The following is a 24,211-nucleotide window of genomic DNA, read 5'->3' as shown; positions in this document are numbered from 1 at the left end:
AAATAACACCGAAGTATTCAAATCAATCAGGTGACATTGCTAGTTTAAAGATTATTTTAGGTCAGTTTCCAGACAGACATTCAGATCAGTTTCCAAGCCCAATTCTGATCATGGCACAGAAGACCCTCCGCAATACAAAAGCCAACCCCTCCCTCCTGCAGCCAAAGGCGGAGTCTCCAGTGGCTGACTTCTCCCCCCCCCCCAGCTACTTTAATTCGTGGGTTGCAAGGGCACCTGGGAATTGTAGTTCCCAGGGGCGGACCAAGGGAGATACATTTTCGGCCGAAAAACCCGCATTCCCTGCTGCCTGCCGTCTCACCTCTGCTGGTCTCTCCTGCAGCGGGCTGTCCTAGGAGGCTTTTCGACCCAGCGGGGCAGCAGAGCCGGGAAACCTGCCCTTCCCACCCCCTTGGGCTTCCTCATGGCGCTTAGGCTCTAGGTGTGCACGAACTACAACGCCCAGAAGGCCCCGCGCGCACAAAGAGGCCGCCCGCCTTTCCCAGGCATCGAAGGGGGCAGAGGAGGCGCTTTGGGGGGAATGGAGGTCGAGGACGGCGGGCTTCTCTCTCGGCCTCCCCGAGAGGAGGGAGACTTCGGCTTCTGCGCGTCTGCAGAGGAAGTGAGCTCAGGGCGACATGCACGGATCTGGGGCGAGGGGAGGGAAGGCACGTGTGGATGGGATGGAGGGGGAAGAGGGGCTGGGCGGGGGAGGATCCTTGACTGTGCAAGTCTTTCTTCCAAATCTCTTTTCCTCAGAGGGATGGTACAGATGCATGATACAGAGACTGGTCAAATACAGAAGAGCAGGAGAGAGAAGAGGCAATTAGGGGGAGGAAGGGGGAGGGAGCAATCAAAACATTCCTTTGCTAGTATATGTAAACATCTCCTTTTATCCAGAGGAGTTAGCCGTGTTAGTCTGTAGTAGCAAAATCAAAGAGTCCAGTAGCACCTTTAAGACTAACCAATTTTATTGTAGCATAAGCTTTTGAGAATCAAGTTTCTCGTATCTGCCCAGTTTTGATCAGGCATCTGATGAAGAGAACTTGATTCTCGAAAGCTTATGCTACAATAAAATTGGTTAGTCTTAAAGGTGCTACTGGACTCTTTTTTATTTTATTTGCATAGAGTCCGTTGTAATACATTACAGCACAAAAAAATTTGAAAAGCAAATGGATTTTCTATAAAGGTCTCTGGGCTCAGATAGACTCTCCTGGAACTGGAGGGACAGTCCCAGGGAGTAGCAGAAGGGCTCTGGTACTGGAATGGCAGACTGGCGGGTGCGATAATGATTCCTGGCAATAAACTCTATGCTCTGGGGCTGGAATGGGAACGAGAATCTCTAGGGAACTTGCTCAGGGGCCTGTCATTCCAGTCCCAGGGCGCTTCCGCCCCCTGAGAGGAACGACAGCCCCTGGGAGTAGCAGAGGCCCCCATTTCAGGGGGCTTTTGTTTCATTCAGCCCATCGGCTACTCTGAGGGGCAGTCATTGCACTCTGGCATTCCAGTCCCAGAACAGTCTGAATCCAGAGACCTTTGTGGAAGACGTTCCACATTTTCTTTGCAACTTTTTTGTATTTTAATGTATTTCAAAGGAGCCTATGCAAGTAAATTGGCATTCTTGGCCCCCGTTACAACCAAGTCTCTCCCCTTATTTCTGATGGGCAAGCCTGTCATTCCTGTTAGTACAGCCCTCCAGGGGTTTAGATTTCCATGTAACAAACGGGGGATCATGAGCCCAAGAACTAGCTAGTGAGGGGTGCTCTCCCTCTTGGCAATGCAGGAGCCCCTTGACTGCGCATCCTGTCCACTTTGGCTCTCTGCAAGGCTAAACCTTTTGCAACAATTAAAAATGTGAAAGAGAAAATGGCCTGGGTGGGATCTGTGTGAGGAGGGGATGTGTTTTGGCACCCTTGACTGTGTTCCATGCTGCTGGCCTGGGTGGATCTTATTCTTAAGTGCTGTGGGGGGGGGGGCTGGTCTGATCCAAGGGGGCGCCTTGTCTGTTCTCCCAGCCTCTGTGGCTCCCTGCGCTTGAAAAATATTAAGGGGCTCTCTGGCCCTGGACAGTGCACAAGCTAAGCCATAATAGGCCTTTGGCTAGATTTGACAGTCAGAATTTTCAGCACATTCTGTGCCTTCCTCTCGACTGTAATTCCACTGAGCATTACCGCCCAGAGGACCTCTGAATTGGCACCGGGGCTACAGGTTTGTTTTGGGAAGAAAGGAATTTTTTTCACCCTCGTTTTTCCTGTATTCACCTTCCTGGCTTTTAGGGGCTGCTGCAAAATAGCAGAGGGACATTTTGGAGAGAACCTGGGCTAGGATTGTCCCTTTCCCTTTGGTTTTGGCAGTGCAGCTCCCGCAGGGATCCTGATGTTGGTGGTCCACTTTAACTTGCCTAGTTCTCATTTTCATGTTATAGATTGGAACACCCCCCACCTACCACAGTTTAGTAATTTTTTTGCAGTATATTGATCTTTTCCCTTAACCCTTTCTTTCGTTTGAAAGCCAAAATCTGTCCAGATGATGCAATAGCTCCCCTGTTGTTCAAGGCTGTGCTGTAGGAGCAGCAGCCGTTCCACAATGTATCTGGAAAGCCCTCCAAAGCAGCAGGTTTATGCATGGTGCCCTGGATCTCTCACCTGGCAAGTCCTAAAGAGTCTGGGGTCAATAGGCCATGGGCTGTTGTGGGAGGCATTGAATGAAAGACATGATGACCTTATGTAGGCCACTTTATGTTTACAGAGCTGGATGCAAGCTTTAGACTAACACAGAAAACCTCTACAGACAAAAATATTTCAAGTGGAAACATTCTGTGCAAATACAGTTTCCATGTATTTCTGGGGCAAAATGTGCAAGGTAGCGCAGTAGATAGCTACACAATCAGTTAGGGCTTCTTTAAATATTTAATTGGCCTCAACCAACAGAAGCCCAGTTCTGTGCAACATTCTGAATTTGTATTTCTTGGAGACTTTCATTATCTTATACATGTCAGAGACTGAAGTACAGGAAAATGCCATTTGTTTGATGTTTGTTTGATGTTTGGCATTGATTTGATCAAAGGACTGGCTGGTGCGATTCTGCTTTCTTTCTTGAGTGCTCAGGAATGGAAATAGATGATCAAGGGGGCAACATTTTCCTCTTTCAGAGCTCCCAGATGTCCTTTGAGGAGGTAGCTGTGTTCTTCACAGAGGAAGAATGGGCTCTCCTGGATCCATGGCAAAGAAAACTCTACTGGGAAGTGATGCAGGAAAACTATGAGACGGTGGTGTCTCTGGGTAAGGAGCCTTTCCCTCTTATCCTAACCACAGAATAGAAAGGAGGGGGCTGCATCTTCCTTTGCTTTGCCCCTCTTTGATTTCAGGACTCACTTTCGTTTGCCATTGCCAAATGCTGGCAGCACCTGCCATACTCCTGAGGGCTGGGGGGCTGAGCCTGGATGCTATGATCACCTGTACAGTTATGCTGTGCTCTAAGCTGTTTCTTCACCCTCACAGGATATGAATTTGTTTGTTCCTGAACTTATCTCTCCTAAGTTGTGCTTGCTCTTAGCCTCTGAGACAGGAGCCTACATAACCTTGAAATCCTGTGCGTCATCCCTTGCTGAAATGTTTTCCAGCAGAATTATCCAGCCTCTAGGGAAGGGGGAAATGGTAACCTGTGAATGATATATGATCTTGACACTTCCTTGTACCTCATTCCTGACAAAGAATCCAGTAAGATCATGATTCTAGCAACTTTTCAAGTAAAGCTTTACTAACCACAGTGGAGTCTTTTGGAACGTCACTTCGCAGATCCTTACAGCTACAGAGGAAAGATTGGATCTCCTGCTAGTGGGGATATTACCTTCTCTGAAAAAGAAAGCGTTCAATAAATTCAGGCTATAGAGGAATCTGTTGCTGAACAGGGCTGTGATCAGGAGAGATGGATGATATGGAATTAGGTTCATGATAGCAAATCCCTGAAGCTCGTATTTCCTTCTCTGGTCTTTGTATTTTGACATGGATTGGCTCTACAGGAGTCCTCTTGTCCTGTGATTGAAACTGATGGGAGGAGGACGGAACTGGTCTTGCTGATTCGACAAGTGCAGAGGAGGGGCCCTTGCTCTGTGGCAGAGCTCCTGTTTGGCTTGTTGAAACCCATGTTCAACCCATGCCAGTTGGAAAGGGATTTAGAGAGGAGGGTCTTTGGCTGCAGGGCTGGGAAAGGCCCCTGGCTGGGGCCCTCTGCAGGCACCCCCGTTGGAGTGGAATCTGCTTGGCTTGATGGAAAGTTCCAGGCAAAGTTGTGGCATGGGGGGAAATGTTTGTAGCAAGGAAGGTGGGGTGCAAGGGAAGAGAAGCCAGGCAAGAGACACTGCTCAAGGATCCAAGTGATGAATGGGGGATTTTTGAGGCAGAACTGCTTCCCCTTGTAACGTTTCTCCTGTTCCTTGTCCAGCTGAGAGCAGTGGGTGCCAAGCCAACCTTGGGCCAGCCCCATATTTACATTCTCCTGGAGTGTCAAGTATTCTCAGGTCATTTAGTGATTCCAAGATGAATGGGGAGGGCAATCGGAGTCCCTTCTCTCTTCTGCAGTTCTGGGAATCTCTCTCAGGTGGTTTGAAAGAACAATTTGTCCTTTGGTCTTCTTCCCCCACCCCACCTGCCCTTGACAGGAACACTCCTACCTTTATTCTCCTGGAATCAGAAAGTGAGACTTCCACATAATCAGTTGAAATATCTGGAAAATTGACTCCCACTTCCTGCAATGTCTCCTTTTTTAAGAACGTAAGAGGAGCCCAGCAGGATCAATCCAGCTGTCTATCTAGTCCAGCATCCTGTGATTCACGGTGACCAATTAGATGGCCTGGAGGATTAACAACCTGGGAACAGCGGCCAAGGCCTTCCTGTGACGGTGCCTCTTGGCTTTGGAATTTAATGCCTTTGAATACGGAGCTCCGCTTCAGTCACCATAGAGAGGAACCACTTATGTATTTCCTCCAGATCTGACCTGCTTACTGCAGTCCACACCAACAAAGAAGAAAAGGGGTAGAAGCCCCCACAAACTCAATCCAAACAAGCAGGAGAATAAACGGAGGAGTCAAGTTACAACCTAAAATGTAAAATATATTCCAGGAAGATATTTATTATGGACTAGCAACAAAGCCTGTTGTGGGGAAGAATACAACGGGCTCTAGAAAGGGGAGGGCAGGCAGGCATTCCCTCCTCCTCTGTCACTGATCTCAGCTGGTGCAGGAGGGGGGCAGGCATTGCCACCTGCTTCCATTCTGATCCCAGCCTGGGCTTTCCACCAAGGCACCTTTTATGGAGGGACACTGTGCTTTACCCGGGCTTTCCTCCACGACAATGCCCTATGGTGGTGCACCAGGGTATGAAGTGAGTTGTCTGGAATACGCTTACTCAGTTTTATAGTAAGATAGTGAGTTTAACATGTCTTCTCCTCTGGTTAGGATGGTAAGGTTTATCTGAGTTTCCCGTAGATACTTTGCATGCCATCATGTATTTTTTTTCAAGCAAAGACGGCTCTTCTTTGTAGCATTCCTGTTTTGATGGCTAGCATAGATGTTTACAGATGGGCAACTACAAGGAATTGGGTGGGCATCTCATTTTGTTCTCCCTTCTTACTTCCTCTTTCCCTTCCCTGAAAGCCTCCATACCCTTCCTCCTTTTCCTGTTTACTTTCCTCCTTCTCCCCCATCAGCGAACCTACTTTTATCTGTCCTCACCTTCGTCTCCAGTTTTTGCTGCTTCCATCACCTTCTCACCCTCTCTGGAAGAACTCAGGTTGAATTTTAATGGCCTGGGTCCATTTGCACAGGGTTGAACCTGCAATGGTAGCCTGTGGGTGGGGGGCTCATTTTCCACTATATCCCCTTCTTCACCCCAGTTTTCTCTTTCCCTTCTGGCAACCTTTTTATTTCCAAATTTTCTTGCTTCCGTCTCACCTACCTGCTAAGCTACCTGTATCTGCCCACTTGTGGTCAACTTTCCCTCCTTATTTCCTCCAGGCACAGTTATGATGTACCACTGGTAGAAAGGCCAAAATAGAGCTGGAAAGATGATTTTGCCACCTCCCCCTGTTAGTAGCCAACTTTGGTCCCGATGTCCTTTTGTTATAAATGCATGCTGCCTGGCAAGCCAGGAATATGGTTGCCTACTCCCGGTCCGGAGTTAGAAAAGTACTGAACTGTTGGGACCTTGGGAAAGGCTAGCTGGTTGGTGTAGCAGTTAAGAGCAGCAGAAATCTAATCTGGAGAATGGATTTGATTCCCCAGTCCTCCACTTGGAAGCCAGCTGGATAACCTTGGGTCAGTCACAGCTCTCTCAGGGCTGTCTCACCCCACCCACCTCACAGGGTGATTGTTGTGAGCATAAAAGTAACAATTTGTAAACCACTCTGTGTGGGCATTAAGTTGTCTTGAAGGATGTTTTATAAATTGAATGTTATCATTATTATTATTAGAGCTACCAGCTGTGGACCCCTTGAGATGTGTCTTACCTCTGGCGATAGCCTTTATTGTGATGGGGGAAAGGTGCCATCCTTCAAAATGACTGTTTTCCAGCCTGGGCTGTGCATGCTCTTAGATCCGACACACACCCTCAGACTAGACGCCTACTTGGAGGCATTTGAAAGAATGGCAGAGGCCGTTTAGTGGGCCCCAAAACAATGGGTTTTCATCCTTGGGCCCTATGTGATGGGTGAAGCCCAGGCGGACCTCAAGGCCCTCCTGAAGGAAGACGGAGGCAATTACCAGTAGCTCAAAGCCGCCATTTTGGAATGCCGTGAGGTGACCCCAGGCTCCTACCGGGCGAAGTTCTGGGCAGTTCTGTATAGGAGGACCGACTAACCTCATGCCCTTATGACCAATCTGTGCGATACGGCTTTCCAATGGCTGAGACCAGTGACAACTGGTGAAAAGAAGATAGTGGACCAAGTAGTGCTGGAAAAACTCTCAAACATTCTCCCATCCCAAGCCTGCAGCAAGCCCGTGGACCTCCCAGAGGCAACCACCCTCCTGGAATATTTCATGGTGGCTGAGGCCTGTGACCCCTAGAGGGACCCACTGGTGGCAAGGTGAGAGTCCAGCAGTGGCAGTAGAGTGACAGTGGAACCAACCAAGAGCAGTCGAGCCCACCTGAATCCCAGAGGCTTCACTAACTCAGAACCACCACCCCGCACCGAGGGGCCAGATGTTGACCACACGGGGGTTCTACGGTCCCTAACTGCTCCCCTTGACACTGCGGGAAGCTCCAGCAGTGGCTGGGTGAGAAGGAGGGGAATGGGATCCTTGCTTTAAATGCGGGTAGTGGGGCCGTTACATTTGAGATTGCCCGATGATGGAGTGTGATGCAGAATGGGAAGAAGTCATTCACTCCTCTGCCTGGGCCCCCAAGCCCCCACTTGCTGATCATAGTGGAAGTGGTCAGTTAACAGATATCAGCACTCCTTGACTGCAACAGTTCTGTATCCCTGATTAGGACCAGACTGCTGCCCGATGGACTCCTGGTGATATGCAAGGCCACCATGGCCTGCTTCCACGGCCACGTCAAAGAGTACCTGGTGGTCCAAGTCCCTATGTGCTATCAAGGGCACCGGTGATAGGTCAAACTGGCCAGAATAGCAGGCCTTCCTTACCCGGTGCTACTGGGAGGGGACGTGCCAGGCTTCGTCCAGTTCCTGAGATCCTCCTCTGCCCCGGTGGAAGCCTTACCAATGGAAAAAACACCTGGAAGAACCAGCTCGGCCATCAGTTGCAGCCACCACAAGAGGGTTGGTCAGTTTGAGGGAATGGCCAGCTGATTCTGGCTTCCACCAAGCCAAGGAGATGGACAGATGGAATCCTTGAGGGATGTCCAGGATTGGCAGAGGGCCAGCTGGTACCCCAGGGTTTTACAGGAGGGGGCATATGTGGTATCAGGTCACTGAAACACTGGGGGTCAAAACACACTAGCTTCTAATGCCTTGGGAGTTTAGGGAGAAAGTCCCATCCCTGGCACATCAAGGCGCCAAGGGCACCATGGCTGGGTGTTGTCCTGATTTTTTTTTGGCCTTTGGTTGATCGAGATGTTAGAGATCTGCTGAGCCTGCCCCACGTGCCAAAACGCTACTGGCCATCCAACACCCTGGACACCCCTTGCCCCACTAATAGTCATCCATACACCCTTTGAGCAGGTGGCAATGGACATCATTGGGCCACTCCCAAGGATGGCACAGGGCTGCTGCTATCTGCTTGTACCAATGGACTAAGCCTCCTACTATTCTGAAGCCTTCTCCCTCTGCAGTATGCAGGCCTCAGGGGTAACCAGGGCTTTTTGCACAAGAATCAGGGGTAACTCATCCGCTTTTTTGCACAAGAGGAGCTACCCAAGGAGATCTTAATAGATTGTGGCATGTCCTTCACCACCAGTGTCACCTGCCAGCTCTGCCACACCTTGGGCATCTGCCAGGTCTGCACTGCACCATACCACCTCCAAATGGATGGTCTTATTGAGCAATTTAATCAAACCCTTAAGATGATACTGAGGGAGTTGGCACACAACAAGCTGGTGCAGTGGGATCTGTACATAGACCCCTTGCTATTCACCATATGTGAAACGCCTCAGGCCTCCATCAGATTTGTGCCGTTTGAGTTCATCTACGGCTGGAGACCTAGAGCCATACTGGACATCGTTGAAGGCTAGTGGGACCACCACCACCCCCATGCCCCCAGGGCTGCCAGCCCCTGATTCTGCACAGACTACCGGGGGATCAGTAAACTGCCCCACCATGCCCCGAGCAGAGGTCTTCATAGACCAACTGGGAGTCACCTGTTATCTCTCTGCGTTAGACCTCACAAAGGGGTACTGGCAGGTACCAATGGCTCCCGAAGACAAAGAAAAACCTGCTTTTGCCGCCACCCCCCCCCTTGGGGGCTGTTTCAGTTTCAAGTCATGCCATTCGGCCTAAATGCTGCCACTTTCCAGCATTTGGTTGACCAGACCCTGGCGCAGTGCCAGGGCTTTGCCACAGCCTATATCGATGACATCCTCATCTATAGTGCTGTCTGAGAATCACATCTCAACCATCTCAGAAAAGTTTTGCAGCCTCTATGAGCAAATGGACTGAGGGCCAACCCATGCAGAAGCCACGTATGATTCCAGGAGCTTAAATATCTGGGCTTTCTGGTCAGACATGGCATACTCCACCCACTGCCGGAAAAGATAGCCACTCTGGAAACTTGCCGTCTCTGCACAACCATGCAGCAGCCACGCAGCAGCTCTGGTGATTCCTGGTTCTGATCGGTTATTACAGAAAGTTTATTGAACGCTTTGCAAGCTGCACCAGTACCCTGATGCACAGCTTGCACAAGGACCAACCACATCAAATGGACCTTGGTCCACCACTAGGTTTTTCACAGTCTGCACACCGCCCTCTCCCAATCCTCAGTCTTGCGCAATCTGAATTTCACCAAGCCGTTCCTAGTACAGACAAATGCGTCTAACAGTGGCCTAGGGGCTGTGCTGCTGCAAGACTTTGAGCAGCCCATCTTCTTCCTCAGCCAGAAATTGCAACTGTCAGTCCTTGGCAGTTAGATCCCCAAGTTATCCACTGCTAACACTCAGGTATATGAGTTAAAGTAACTTTATTAGAGATCCATCAGAATCAAGGTGCTCAGACAGCAGTATTGGCAGAAGTGACATAAATGGGGATGGTAGGGTTAGTTATAGGAAAGATTCCCGCCCTCAGGACAGGGGCCGTTAGAGTTCTGGTGTGAAGAAGCCGGGTGGGGAAGGTGGGGTTAGCTAGATAGAGAAAAGTATGAAATCATCTTAGTTCCCAAGGATGATACATCTTGAGCCATCTGCAGCCAGTACTCAAGGACACACACATACTCCAGTCAGCTGTAAAAGCTAAAGTAAACACCTGCAAGGTAAGCTAAGCTATACACATATCCTCAGAAGGTCAGTACAAAACACAGAATACATTCATGGCAGATATGTTAGCATACATATCTGACAACAATTCGCTGAACAAAAATACACCACCACGGAGAAGGCGGCCTTGGTGATGAAGTGGGAAATCAGTGTTTTGCAACACTAACTCACAAAAAAAACTTACATGCTGGTCACTGATCACGCCTTCCCCTCCTCTAGATGTCCCCATGAATGACCATAATGCACGTATTTTATGTTGGTACGTTTCCCTTCTGCCTTTCAGTTTTTCAACACGCCACCGGCCAGGACACCACACCAACGCGGATTTTATGTCATGGTTATTCAAAGAGGACAGCCCAAACAATGCAGTGCCAAGGGGTGTGTGTGTCCTGAGTCAACCTCCTAGCTCAACACGGACTTGGCCAGACCCTCCCCAGAGCATGCTGGCACCCACCTGAAGACTGGGCCAGCCCAGGCAGCCGCAGGCAGAATGATGGCACTGGCAGGGACTCGTTCCCTCTCCAGAGACCAAGAAGCCAGCTGCTGCTGATAAGACCTCCGGAAAAACGGCAGCGGCTGGTAGTGCGGGCAGCAGCATCAGGTGGAAAAGGAAGGAGCCACGATGAACTCGGGGGGCCGCCACCACACCAGGGCTGCAGCCAAGAGGTTGTGCTCCACCCAGAAGGCCGCTATGGGCATGGACGGTGCATGTCCTGGGGCGGATGGCAAGCCACAGCAGTCAAGCAGCTGCTACCCCAGAACAGTGTCTCTGGAGGGCACAGGGGTGGGCCAGGCCCACTAAAACAATGGGAGGGCTGACCTAGGGGCTGGGCTGGGCAGTAGGGTCGACAAGCCACACCTGAGGAAAGGAGGGTGTACGCCCCAGGCTAGGCAAGGGGCTGAGTGGGGGAGGAGGATGTGGCCACCACTGGCCCAGGTGTTGGGGCTTTCTCTGGGAATGAGTGGTTGGGAGATGGGGTGGAGCCTGAAAACCATTCACTTGCAGACCAAACTAGCTGTGCTAAGGTACAGAAGCAGGCCAAATAATCTTTTCAGATCTGCTGGCAGTCTTACTGTAAAGGTGCTAACAAAAGAAACACTTTGAGGGAGTAGTGACAGAGCATCTGCTTTCTTGTGCAAAGTCTGCAACCTTGACAGAAGGGATCAGGTTTGTGCTATGGAGAATGACATGTATGCCCCTGAAGAAATGGAAAAACTGAAACAAGCTGAGCATTTTCTGCCGGCCGCTTGTAGGGCGGTGAGGAAGAAGACCCTTGTGGGTCCCACTCCTACGTGTTTTCTTCTCCAATTAAAGGCAATTGGGACATAAACTGCAAACGAGGGAGTAAGATTGCTTACCTTGTTACTGTTGAGGCTCCCTTTGAATGATTTGCGCATTGGGAAATGACTCTTGAAGAAAGACATCCGACAAATTGATTTCACAAGACTTTATTGGTGTACATGGCTGGACTCTATCTGTATATATGGACTATAGATATATGAATATGGTCTACTAATTATTGAATACACAGGTGATTGGTGACATTGAGAGTTAATGTATGTCATGAATGGGAATTCATCTTTTATGAGTGTATTTTGAAATTATATCACTTTGGAGAGTGTTTGTATACAATTGATTGGGTATTATATTTTGTCCTGGGGGTCTTGTGCTGCCACGCACTCTGATCTAAGGTCTTCAGGACAGTAGCCCTCAGGGTGCCTCTGAGCACACAGGGGGACGAGCCAAGGAGGCATCCTCAGTCATGAAATGAGCACCCACACTCAGGTGTGGCCAATGTGCCATGTGCTACAAGAGGAGGGACCCAGGGAATATCATGACACTCATTTTACTTGCTAACGATATTTTTACCTTTTTTATTTCTTCCTTTTTCTTATTTGAATTCTCTGTCTCTTTTACAGCTGCAGATGTGCGGGAGATGGCAAGCACAAAAGAACAAGGAAGGGCAATTATGGGGAAGAATGAAGATCTGGAGGAAGAAGGAAAACCAGAGGGCCAGGTGGTACCAAAGAAGCAGCAGAGAAGCAAAAGTGAAGCAAAACAGAAGCAGAGGAAAAAATTGCTTGCCCATCAGAGCAGGAAGATACCCGAGGACCAAGCCCAGGGTGAAATGCAGAAGAGAAAGAGAAGGCATAAGGGTTCCATGAACGACAAAGCCATGAGACGCAAACTCAGAGTTAAAATATATCAGAACATTTCTACGTGCTTTAAAAGATATAAAGTCACAGAAAGTGGAAATACCTTTTTTCAGAATTGCAAGCTTGCTAAAAAACAGAGTATGCACACAGAGAAGCTTTATAAATGCTTAGAGTGTGGGAAGAGCTTCTCTCTGAATAGCCACCTAACTAGACATCAGAAAGTTCATATAGGAGAGAAGCCATATAAATGCTTGGAGTGTGGGAAGGGTTTCTCTTGGAATAGCTACCTAACTAGACATCAAAAGGTTCACATGCTGGAGAAACCACATAAATGCTTAGAGTGTGGGAAGAGCTTCTCTCAGAATGACACCCTAACTAGACATCAAATGGTTCACACGGGGGAGAAGCCATATAAATGTTTGGAATGTGGGAAGGGTTTCTCTTGGAATTTCGCCTTAACTAGCCATCAAAAAGTTCACACAGGGGAGAAGCCATATAAATGCTTGGAGTGTGGGAAGAGCTTTTCTCGGAAAGACCACCTAACTAGCCATCAAAAAGTTCACACAGGAGAGAAGCCATATAAATGCTTGGAGTGTGGGAAGGGCTTCTCACAGAATTATGCCCTAACTAACCATCAAAAGATTCACACAGGGGAGAAGCCATATAAATGCTTTGAATGTGGGAAAAGGTTCTCTCGGAATGACAACCTCACATGCCATCAAAAGGTTCACACGGTGGAGAAGCCATATAAATGCTTGGAGTGTGGGAAGAGCTTCTCTCTGAATAGCTACCTAACTAAACATCAAAAGGTTCACACTGGGAAGCAGCCATATAAATGTTTGGAGCAAGAGAAGAGCTTCTCTTGGAATGGCCACCTAACTAGCAATCAAAACATTCATATGGAGGAGAAGCCATATAAATGTTTGGAGTGTGGGAAGAGCTTCTCTCAGAAAGGTACCCTAAATATCCATCAAAAGTTTCACACAGGTGCGAACCCATATAAATGCCAGCAGTGTGGGAAGAGCTTTTCTCTGAATACTGACCTAACTAGACATCAAAGGGTTCACACTGGGGAGAAGCCATATAAATGCTTGGAGTGTGGGAAGGGCTTTTCTCGGAGTGACCACCTAACTATCCATCAAAAGGTTCACACAGGGGAGAAGCCATATAAATGTTTGGAGTGTGGCAAGAGCTTCTCACAGAGTGGTGAACTCACTAACCACCACAGGATTCACACAGGGGAGAAGCCATATAAATGTTTAGAGTGTGGAAAGAGCTTCTCTCTGAATAGACTCCTAACTAGTCATCAAAAAGTACACACGGGGGAGAAGCCGTATAAATGCTTGGAGTGTGGGAGGAGCTTCTCTCGGAAATATGACCTCACTAGCCATCAAAAGATTCACATAGGGGAGAAGCCATATAAATGCTTGGAGTGTGGAAAGAGCTTCTTGCATAGCAGTGCCCTCACTAAGCATCATAGGATTCACACAGGGGAGAAGCCATATAATTGCTTGGAATGTGGAAAAAGCTTCTCTCGGAATGATGTCCTAACTAGCCATCAAAAAGTTCACACAGGGGAGAAGCCATATAAATGCCTGGAGTGTGGAAAGAGCTTCTCTCGGAATGGTGTCTTAACTAACCATCAAAAGATTCACAATGGAGAGAATCCATATAAATGCTTGGAATGTGGGAAGAGCTTCTCATGTAGTGGTGATCTCACTAGCCATCACAAGATTCATACACAGGAGAAGCCATATAAATGTTTGCAATGCGGGAAGAGCTTCTTTCATAGTGGTGACCTCACTAAGCATCACAGAATTCACACAGGGGAGAAGCCATATAAATGTTTGGAGTGTGGGAAGAGTTTCACTCAGACTAACCACCTAACTAGACATGAAAAAGTTCACACACGGAGAACCCATATTAATACGTAGAACATGGGAAGAGTAGCAGCCGTACCTTACAACGCAATATGCACGCTGGGGAATAACCATCCTATCTTTTTACTTTGCTGCCTTTGTTCTGTGAAGTGTTTTATGGTAGCTTACCTTGATGAAGATCATATGTCTGCCTAATTCCCTCCTTATTCTCCATCTCCATCCTTTCTATTAACATCAAACAAACATAGACTATCCCCAGCAAGGAAAAACATGCATATTTTTATAATATAATAATAATTATAATAATGTTTGATTTATATACCGCCCTTTAGGAAGACTTATCACCCACTCAGAATGGTTTATGAAGTATGTTACTATTATCCCACAAGAAGAAACACCCTGTGAGGTAGATGGGGCTGAGAGGGATCCTAGAAGCTGTGACTGAACCAAGGTCTCTCAGCTGGCTTCAAGTGGAAGGGTGGGGAATCAAACCCAGTTCTCCAGGTTAGAGTCCCATGCTCTTAACCACTACACCAAACTGGCTCTCTCTTCTCTCTTAAAGCTCCTCATTTTAATGGATCATTTGCCAAGGTAGTATGATTGATTAATGGTTCATATTTCCTCTTCCAAAATGATGAATACTGAAATTTTCCAGTAGCTAGAATATTATGGCTATCTACTAAGAAATCTCAGATCTTTCATATGTGACAACATCAAAATATGATTGGTCTTGGATTTAGCTGATTCTTCAGCTTTTCAATCATGTGACTTTCTGCAAAGCTAAGAGTAGTGCTACATTGCAGGTCCAAGATAAGCTTCATAAATCTGAGAAGATGTTAAGTGAGCAGTTTTTTATTAGGCAGTTCTAGCACATAAAGGATCATTTTATCTACCACTGTCCACTGCTTCCAATCAGTTGTCAAAAGATAAAAGGGACATCTGAGTTGTTACATAACCTGCTATCAAACTATATTAAATTCATACACAGTTCACTAGAATATATATAGTTATAGAATATAATTATCATTGAGTATATTGTTTCTTAGGTTACATTGCAGGAACACCGATGCTAACCACTTGTAAACCTTGTGTGGTGTTACGCAAATAAAGGACTGATGTTGAACTGTCTGAACAGATTGGTGTGATTTCTGAGGGGTGGGTAGGAAAGCTGGGAATACAGTCTCTCCCCAGTTCACTGTTGCTCCATCTGGCCCAGAAGATACCTAATTCTGCCACACAGGCATATGCCTCTTCATCAGAAAAACAACAGGCATTCACTTTACAAGTGAAAATGAGGACCAGAACACATGCAGTCAAGTAATGTGTAACGTCATGTATGTAACATGAGAATTACTCTCACAACATCCCCATAAAGAAGTTAAACTGAGAGAAAGCAATCCCAATTACTTGTATTTTAGGAAAGGGAGAGAAGTTCATTCTCCCAGCACTATGCCCAGTTTAAAAACCCTCTGCCTTATACAGTCCCCTTAGTATGTTCTAATCTGAAAACCCCCACTCTGGGTTGATTCTTTCCCATCTTCAGCGCTTGAAACAATTCAATTCCTTCATGTTGTTGTATGTTCCAAACTTCAATTCCCAAAGCAACTTGTCACAAGCAAAGAATAAAAAGATCTCTCTTGCAATCTGAAAATATATTGTTTCAGCTGCAGCTTGACTGAAGGAGCCTCATTCTCTCTCCTTCAGCATACAAAGTTTTCACACGAGGGTTGCCAGATGGCCGGTTCTGAATCAGACAGTCAGGTATTTGTGCTTGTCTGGGAATAAATTGAGCAAAGACTGGCCATATTAAAACTTTAGTATTTTTCTCATTAACAGATTTGTTCTATTTATGTGCGCAAAGAACAATAGCAAACTTATGGGGCTATTATCCTGATTTAAGGACCTCTGATTGCCAAACCTGACCTCATATCCTGGATGGAGGAAGGTGAAGAGCTGCTTGTCATGTTCTCTGCTGAAGGAGAAGGATTGGAAGGTAGATTCCCAGGTCTGTAGCTGGACCGTGTGTTGCTTGTGGTTCCTTCTATGGACTGCTAGATTTCTGTGGTCTTCTTAAACTTCAGAATTTCTTGTATGGATTATGAAGGCTAAAACGGTGCCTGTAGAACACAAAAATAGGCAACTTCCTTCTACTTACTCCAATCTATTTTTTTCTGAATAGAGCCAAGTTTCATCCAGGCAGCGGCTCTCTGGGAAGGTCCATTTATCCCTGAGATCTCTTGAATTGGAGGTGCCAGGGACTGAACCAGGAACTTCGCGCTTTGAAAATATGTGCCGTACCTCAGAGATATGACACAAAGCATGTCCATGAATACATTTTAACCTCGTCCCCCACTTCCAGCACAGGGCAATGTCGTAAGGGATTCTGAAGGGCCTCCGGCTCATAAATGTTTGCCTACAGTAGCACATACCAAAGTAAAATCCAGCATCCTACAGAAGCATTCCTGACTTTCCCAGTGTATTTTAATCCTTAAGCAGCATTAACTTCTTCTGATAAACAGGTGACTGTTGCTTGGAGCAGCCAGTCAAGAAGCTGATTGAGTCCTCCAAGCAAGGTGCAAAGTGATGTTAGTAGAGGAGGTCTGCACAGCAGTTACCTTAAGATAGGGGGTAGGGAACACACACACAGCATTTGCCAGTCCTGTTAGAGGAGCAGAAAAATAGGATAAGAATTTCCCATGGAAAACAGTGATTCACACCTATTCAGTATAGATACCATAATTTATAAGTGCAAAAGTGCTCAATTGTAAAATCTAATAAATACTCATTCATAAATAACAATAAATACTATACATCACAAAAAAATCTCTCAGCGAGCCAGTTTGGTGTATAAATATTTGCCTATAGTAGAGCATGCTAATGTAAAATCCAGCATCTTGCAGAGGCAATCCTGGCTTTCCCAATGTATTTTAACCCCTGACCAGCATTCACTTCTCAACAGGCGACTTCGTGTTGTTTGGAGCACAAGATGAATGGAGAGCAAAGTCATTCCCGAGTCTGGGTTCTCTTAGAATTTACAGTAGGCCCCTTATTTTTCCTTCCCATCCTCCTTTCTTCCTATCTTTAATTCCTCAAAAATAAATCTTTGTGGGATGCCTGTGTAACCCTTGCCCGCTAGAGGGAGATAGGCAGTTGGAGTATTCCTTATAAAGAAAAAAAGGCGCAATTTTCCCTGAGAGACTGTAGGGCCTGAAGCTGCAGGGAGAAGCACTCTTTCCTCAGAAACACTCCTGTCTATGAACTCTGTATTAATGTTATAGGACTCCTGTGAAGAACAGAAGGCATCTCAACGTAGAGCACAGCTACAAGTTGCTGCAATTCAAGGGACTGTCCACCATACAGAAATCAGAAAGACTTGAGACCTGGGTCTGCTTGAGTAAAACAGGCCTGTTTTGTTACATGATTGTCGTTATATATGCTTTATTATTGTATTGTTCCAAATAAGATGTTTTTTCCTCAAGTTTGTTCATTGTAATCTTTTATAAATGCAGGTGTCACAAGGTGGGATCACACTGTCATAGACATGAACTCTCCCAGTTCTCAAATTAGATAAATGTATTTATTTGATATTGCCCTTGAACAAAACGGGTTACTCCTGCTTTTTTATTGTTCTGAAACAAGGGAGAGAGGAGGCTGAAGATTTTAAACCCAAATTCCAGTTACGTCCAAGGGGAACATTGTGGGTCCAACACATCAAGCAGAAAACCCACACAGTCTTTAGCAGCACCACAATTCCATCCTCCAGCACTGACCTGGGAAGGGCAAAGTATCAACCAATCAGTGGACTGATGACTAACTTTGAGGCCTGTGGCTACATTCTTGGGGAGCTCCTCTGACTCCCAGTTCAGGCCAAGAAGGGTCTCTGTGCCAATCACTATCCCTCGGGAGTTTCATTATGCATTTAATTTGGCAACTTGGGGCTCTGTCTACACTATCAAGCATGTCTGAGGACCAGAATCCCGTCACAGAGCTTTGAAAGTGTGTCCCGACACCAACTCTAGGAATTCTTGCCTTCTTTAGTTCATTCCCTCAATTTAGGCTCTGGTTTGAGTGTGTGTGTGTATGTTTATTGTTCATGCCAGGTTACTCTTTCTTTCAGACGATAATATGTGGGAGTCAGCAACTGAACATGCAAGTGACACAGAAAGAACAACTGTATTCAGACATGGAAGATAACTTTGAATATCGTGATGCATTGATGATGGGGGAGGGAAAAAACAGCATATGGGAGGGGAAATCATGATGTTTTAAAAGATGAAAAATCTCAAGAAATTCCAACCCTTCAAAAAAATCACCAAAATAAGAATTGGAACGAGAGAACCTAACCCAGGAAAAATATTAAAATGCCTGGAATGTGGAAACATGTTCATCATCATCATCATCATTAGGAGCAGAGCAGGTGGCAGTGCCCACCCCTGCCTTAACCCAGCTGGTATTAGGAGCGGAGCAGGCGGCAATGCCCATCCAATGCCTTAACCCAGCTGGTATCAGCGGAACAGGTGGTACTGCCCACCGCTACCTTAACCCAGCTGATATTAGGAGTGGGACAGGTAGCAATACCCCCCCCCCTTCAGCCATCTGGGATCAGGAGCGGAGCAAGTGGCAATGCCCACCCACCCCCCATCTTCACCCAGCTGAAACATTTAGTCTGTTCCAAATTACTTCCAGTCTATTTTATGGAGTGGTCTGCAATTCTAGCATTATGAAAAAGGGAGCAGCCTTATTGGATTTTTGAAAGGATTACAAGATTGAGCACTGAAAACGATATGCAAATGCTAAATATTGTTATTTATTAAAGATCTACAAATGACAAGTTCAGTAAAAAAAAAAGTCCCCCTTGCCTGCTTTCCCAACCCTTCTGTGCTGCAGCTTTCCTTAATACTATTAATTACACCTGGCTTCTTTACATAGACTTGAAGTTGGAATACAGTCAGAGCTTCTTTAGCCACTTTTCCCAGGGATATCTGGCACTGGAAAAAGCATAGCCTTTCTTGGCAACTGCTTAGCCTATGTGTGGAGAACCAGTGTGGTGTAGTTAGTTAGCATGCTGAACGAGGGCCCAGGAGACCCAGGTTCGAATCCCTGCTCTGCCCTGAAGGCTTGCTGGGTGACCTTGGGCCAGTCCTAACCTATCTCACAGGGGTGTTGAGAGGATTAAATGGAACAGGGTGTTAATGGGGATATACTGGGGATTGACTTTGGGACATACCACTGTACTCAGGTCAGACCCTTCCATGATCACTAATTCAGAGTTAGGGGTGTGTGCCTGGGGCAAGAGTTTGCCATATGGGATCTCTATGTACTTTGGGCTGGGGGAGTGACCGGAAGGTAAAATATCAGATGGCCACAAAGCCTATTTCAGAGAGTGTGTGTCAGCAAACACTACGGTTGCCATCTGGCCTGGAGGGAAATGCCCTGTCTCTTAATGGGATCTTACATCCTTCCATGCAATGAAAGCCTTCCCCTCTCCATTTCTTCTATTAAAAGGGCAGGACATTTTCCTCCAGGCCTCTTGGCAACCATAGCAAATGCCCATCGGTAACTGAGTTAAATGTTTGACGGAGACCTGGAGATGATGCCAGCACTGATCAGAGAACTTGTATAATCATTAGCGTTTTATTTATTCATTTTAAGAAATGTTATGTCACCTCTTCAGGGAAGCTGCCCGAGAGAGTTTACGAAAGAGAACATAATAAAAGCATAAAACCATAGAAGTTGTTAATTAAACCCTCAATCAGAACACAAATACATACATGCCTAAGCAGCTTAAGATATGTATACTGTGCTTTTCTATCAAGCGACCTCAGGGGTAGCTTACAACAAATATTTCAGTCAAGCAAGCCTTTATTGGCATATATACAATATAAAATTTTAAATACAGAGACTCCATACAAAATGAGATTAAAATACAGATAGGAGCAGGGCAACAGTGCAGCAAAACCAGTGCAGAATATTACTTGTCAGGGCACTGTAGAGAAACTTAGCTACTATTTCAGTTATTTCTCCATCTGGGTTGTCAAGCAGGAACTGAACCTGAAAATCATCAGAAAACTCTGAAAGTTGGGCTAATATATGATGTAGAAGATCCCAGCGTGGCGCCAGATAAAAAGGGCACTGGAGAAGAACGTGGGAAACAGTTTCAACACATGGTTGTTGTGGGTTTTCCGGGCTGTATTGCCGTGGTCTTGGCATTGTAGTTCCTGATGTTTCGCCAGCAGCTGTGGCTGGCATCTTCAGAGGTGTAGCACCAAAGGACAGAGATGTCTCAGTGTCACAGCCCGGAAAACCCACAACAACCATCGTTCTCTGGCCGTGAAAGCCTTCGACAATACAGTTTCAACACAGTCCATCAAACAAGGACAACACCTGCTATAATAAGGAATCCCATGGAATCTGCCAGATAAAATGGCTGAAGGAAGAACATTAAATCTGGCCAGAGAAAAGGCTCTACATAAATTGGGAGCCAGGAGTTGGTAAAGGTATACTACTGGGAAACTTACATTAGGGAAAATCCCCAGTTTAGGGGAGAACAAGTTCTAGTAGCAGAACTATAGAGAGTTTGTAACTCTAATCCCAAAAGACTGGATTTTAATTGGACCTGCTGACCACAGTTGATACAGTAATTGAACTGGAGATCCTTTGGCTGTCTTTGGGTCCAACTTTAGATTACTTCAGTCTGGTCTCCCAGGAGGATGTTGACAGGATCCTGCAGCTGGTGAGGTCCATTACGTGCTCTTTGGACCACTGCCCTTCGTGGCTGGTTAAGGCCAGCGGGGATGGGCTGAGGCCCCCACTGGAAACAATTATCAACTTATCATTGAGCTTCAGGGTTTTTCCAGGGGTGTTAAAGGAAGTCATGGTGAAGCCTCTTTTGAAAAAAAAAAAAACCTTTGGACCCCACCGATTTGTCCAGTTACCAACTAGGCTCGAACCTCCCATTTCTAGGTAAGGTGATTGAACGGGCAGTGGTGGAGCAGCTGCAGGCTTTCCTGGAAGATGCATCAATCCTGTACCCGTTCCAGTCTGGCTTCCGTTCAGGTCATGGGACTGAGACAGTGTTGGTTGCCCTCACAGACGATCTCCTTAGACAGCTGGATTGGGTTGGCGCTGCTGGTGTTGTTAGATCTTTCAGCAGTGTTGGACATGGCCGACTATGAACTGTGGCAAAGCCCGCCAACCCCTTCACGGAATGGGATCAGGCATTAAGGAGTTGGCAATGCCCATCCCTGCCCCCAACCCGCTGGAATCAGAAGCAGAGCAGGTAGCAATGCCTGCCTCCTGCCTTCATCCAGCTGGGATCAGGCATGGAGAAGGTGGCAATGCCCACCATCCACCTTCACCCAGCTGGGATCAGGAACGGAGGAGGAGGCAATGCCTGCTCCCTGTCTTCACCTGGCCAGGACCAGGCACGGAACAAGGGCAATGCCTGCCCCTACCTTCATCCAGCTGGGATCAGGAGCAGAGCAGGTGGTAATGGCCGCCCCCATCTTCACCAAGACAGGATCAGGCACAGAGCAGGGGGCAATGCCTGCCCCTCTTCACCCAGCTGGGATCAGGAGCAGAGCAGGTGGCAATGCCTGCCTCCTGCCTTCATCCAGCTGGGATCAGGCATGGAGAAGGTGGCAACGCCCACCATCCACCTTCACCCAGCTGGGATCAGGAACGGAGGAGGAGGCAATGCCTGCTCCCTGTCTTCACCTGGCCAGGACCAGGCACGGAACAAGGGCAATGCCTGCCCCTACCTTCATCCAGCTGGGATCAGGAGCAGAGCAGGTGGTAATGGCCGCCCCCATCTTCACCAGGACAGGATCAGGCACAAAGCAGGGGGCAATGCCTGCACCTCTTCACCCAGCTGGGATCAGGAGCAGAGCAGGTGGCAATGCCTGCCTCCTGCCTTCATCCAGCTGGGATCAGGCATGGAGAAGGTGGCAATGCCCACCATCCACCTTCACCCAGCTGGGATCAGGAGCAGAGCAGATGGCAATGCCCCCCCTTTATCCAGCCTGGATCAGGAGCAGAAACAACAACAAGGGCACTTACAGGTAAAAGTCACACAAACCAACAGATGTCACTGTATTTCTAGCAATAATCAACTATCTATATAATGCTTTTATAGAGAAATTTTTCTTATATACACGATAAAGTGCTAGTGCCTGAAGAATAAGCGCAAATTGCTACGTATGTTACAAAGTCGGCCACAGCATTAATCAATATCAAATTCTTGCCGGGAGGTATTAAATTCAATAGCAAGCAATACAGTTATTCAACCATTAACATATGCTCATTCACTGTCAAAATTCAACAATATACAGAATAAATATCCGGTAGTCTACAATAAATATCAAGTCATGAATAAATAGACCAATCAATGTATTTACATAAAGTATCAAAATTTCGTGAATGAATAAGCCAGTGCTTATGGTTATACAGTATTTACAATCCTAATGAATAACAGTATGTAAGCTAGGCTGCTTTGTGTTGCAATTTGCTGTTCCTGGGAAAAGTGGCAGTGATGTCCCGTGGAGATAATCTTCCACAGTACTGTATTCTAGCTTATGTCTCTAAGACCTCCAGTGAGTTGGCAATGCTGCTTCTTAATCTTACACCTTTAGCCACCGCAGGTGTGTCAATCTTATTCTTTTTGCAGGTGAGTATCACCTCAAGCCGTCCTGCTCCACACCCCAGGAACAGCAGGTGGGGTGACCCAGTCTAATGGGGATGCTTCAATCAATCCCAACAGGACGCAAGGTAATTTCCTGTTTTGTTGCCACTTTCTCTGGAGATGACTGTCATATCTGGCTTGTGTCCAGCTATATTTTCTACTGAGTTCGTTCCCTCAATCAATGAGCTCATTTCTCTATAAAAAGCATTATATAGATGGTTGATTATTGCTAGAATTACAGGGACATCTGTTTGTTTGTGTGGATCAGGAGCAGAGCAGGAGGCAATGCCTGCCTCTGCCTTCACCTGGCCAGGATCAGGCAAAGAGCAGGAGGCAAAACCCACCCCTCCTTTACCCAGCCAGCATCTAGCACGGAGTAGGCGGCAATGCCTGCCCCCCTTCACCTGGCAGGAGTCAGGTGCAGAGCAATTTGCAACGTTGGCCCCATTTCACCCTTCCTGGATCAGGCATGGAGCACACGACAATGTCCGCCTCCCTTCACCCAGTCAGAATCAGGTGCAGAGTAGGAGGCAATGCCTGCTCCCCCTTTACCTGGCTGCCATCAGGAGTAGAGCAGTTGGCAATGGCCACTCACCCCTTATCCAGCCAGGATTAGATGCAGAGCACGATTTAATGCCCTCCCCCTCTTCATCCTACCGAGGTCAGTCATGGAGCAGGAGGCAATGCCTGCCTCTCTTCACCTAGCCGGGATCAGCCATGGAGGAGGAGGCAATGCCCACCTGCCCACCCTCCCCTTTCTAGAGCCTGTTGTGTTTTCCCCCACAATGGGCTTTGTTGCTAGTAAAAAATAACTGTAATCAAAAATAAGAACTGTCTTCCAAAGGACTCCTGTGAAAGATAGATGTCTCCCCCCCCCCCCGGCACTTTCCCTGTTATTCCTCTTCTCTATTTGACTTGGCCCCTCTGTTGATAGTAGCAACAGAGAATCCTCACGGGAGGGAAAGAACCAATAAGTACAATTGAATCACACTAAACGCGCATTGCTGTACCTCATTTCAATGTAATTTCTAAACACAGGGTATAACCAAGAAATAGCAAAGTCTTTTTATGCTGACACTCATGCGATATAAAGGTTCTGATGTACAGGGCAATGTAAATAAAGTCCGGAAAAATCCAAACGTAAAAGTCTCATGCGTCTTCTTTCACACGTTCGAAAAGAGAAAAAACCTTTTATGTTGTGCGTATGTGCTTCTTCCTTGAGATTTTATGTATATCATACATGGATGAAAGCATCCAGCAGCTACACGCTCAGCTGACAGCTCGCTGGGCGCCGAGGCAGGCAGCAGCGCCAAAGGGTGCTCCGGGGGGGGGGCTGCATGTGGCACCCCCTCAAACTTTTGTGCCTGAGGCAGCTGTCCCCTGACTCCCCCCATGTTATGCCTCTGGACAAGGGTCCCATTCATGCAGCCTCTATTGCCAGCCAGACACCCCTCACATAATGTGGCCTGCAGAGCTTCCCTGCTATGTTCCCTTCTGTACAACAAGATGTCTCCCCTCCACAGCCTCCCTTTGCTCACCTACCCATCCTCTCCCAAGGTCCCTCTGATAGTCTCGTG

At 47.0% G+C, this 24,211-nt stretch overlaps 1 protein-coding gene across 1 annotated transcript; it reads left to right on the top strand.

The window, feature by feature from the left end:
* Positions 1-539: 539 nt before the first annotated feature.
* On the top strand, positions 540-15,082 carry LOC129327245 (zinc finger protein 420-like). The gene is made up of 3 exons (XM_054975730.1): positions 540-619; positions 3,149-3,278; positions 11,838-15,082. The coding sequence occupies exons 2-3, from the start codon at positions 3,158-3,160 to the stop codon at positions 14,006-14,008; spliced, it is 2,292 nt and encodes a 763-aa protein (XP_054831705.1). The 5' UTR covers positions 540-619; positions 3,149-3,157; the 3' UTR covers positions 14,009-15,082.
* The last annotated feature ends 9,129 nt before the right edge of the window (positions 15,083-24,211 follow it).

Source organism: Eublepharis macularius, chromosome 4 (genome assembly GCF_028583425.1).
Source record: "Eublepharis macularius isolate TG4126 chromosome 4, MPM_Emac_v1.0, whole genome shotgun sequence".
NCBI classification, from domain to species: Eukaryota; Metazoa; Chordata; class Lepidosauria; order Squamata; family Eublepharidae; genus Eublepharis; species Eublepharis macularius.
This window is presented reverse-complemented; position numbering and strand designations above follow the sequence as displayed.

What these genes read in the sequence shown, in the direction of transcription:
- LOC129327245 (XM_054975730.1), top strand. Translation starts at nt 3,158, where the DNA reads ATGTCCTTTGAGGAGGTAGCTGTGTTCTTCACAGAGGAAGAATGGGCT. An exon ending in TGAGACGGTGGTGTCTCTGG is followed by an intron (nt 3,279 to 11,837) that starts GTAAGGAGCCTT and finishes TCTCTTTTACAG; the next exon opens with CTGCAGATGTGCGGGAGATG.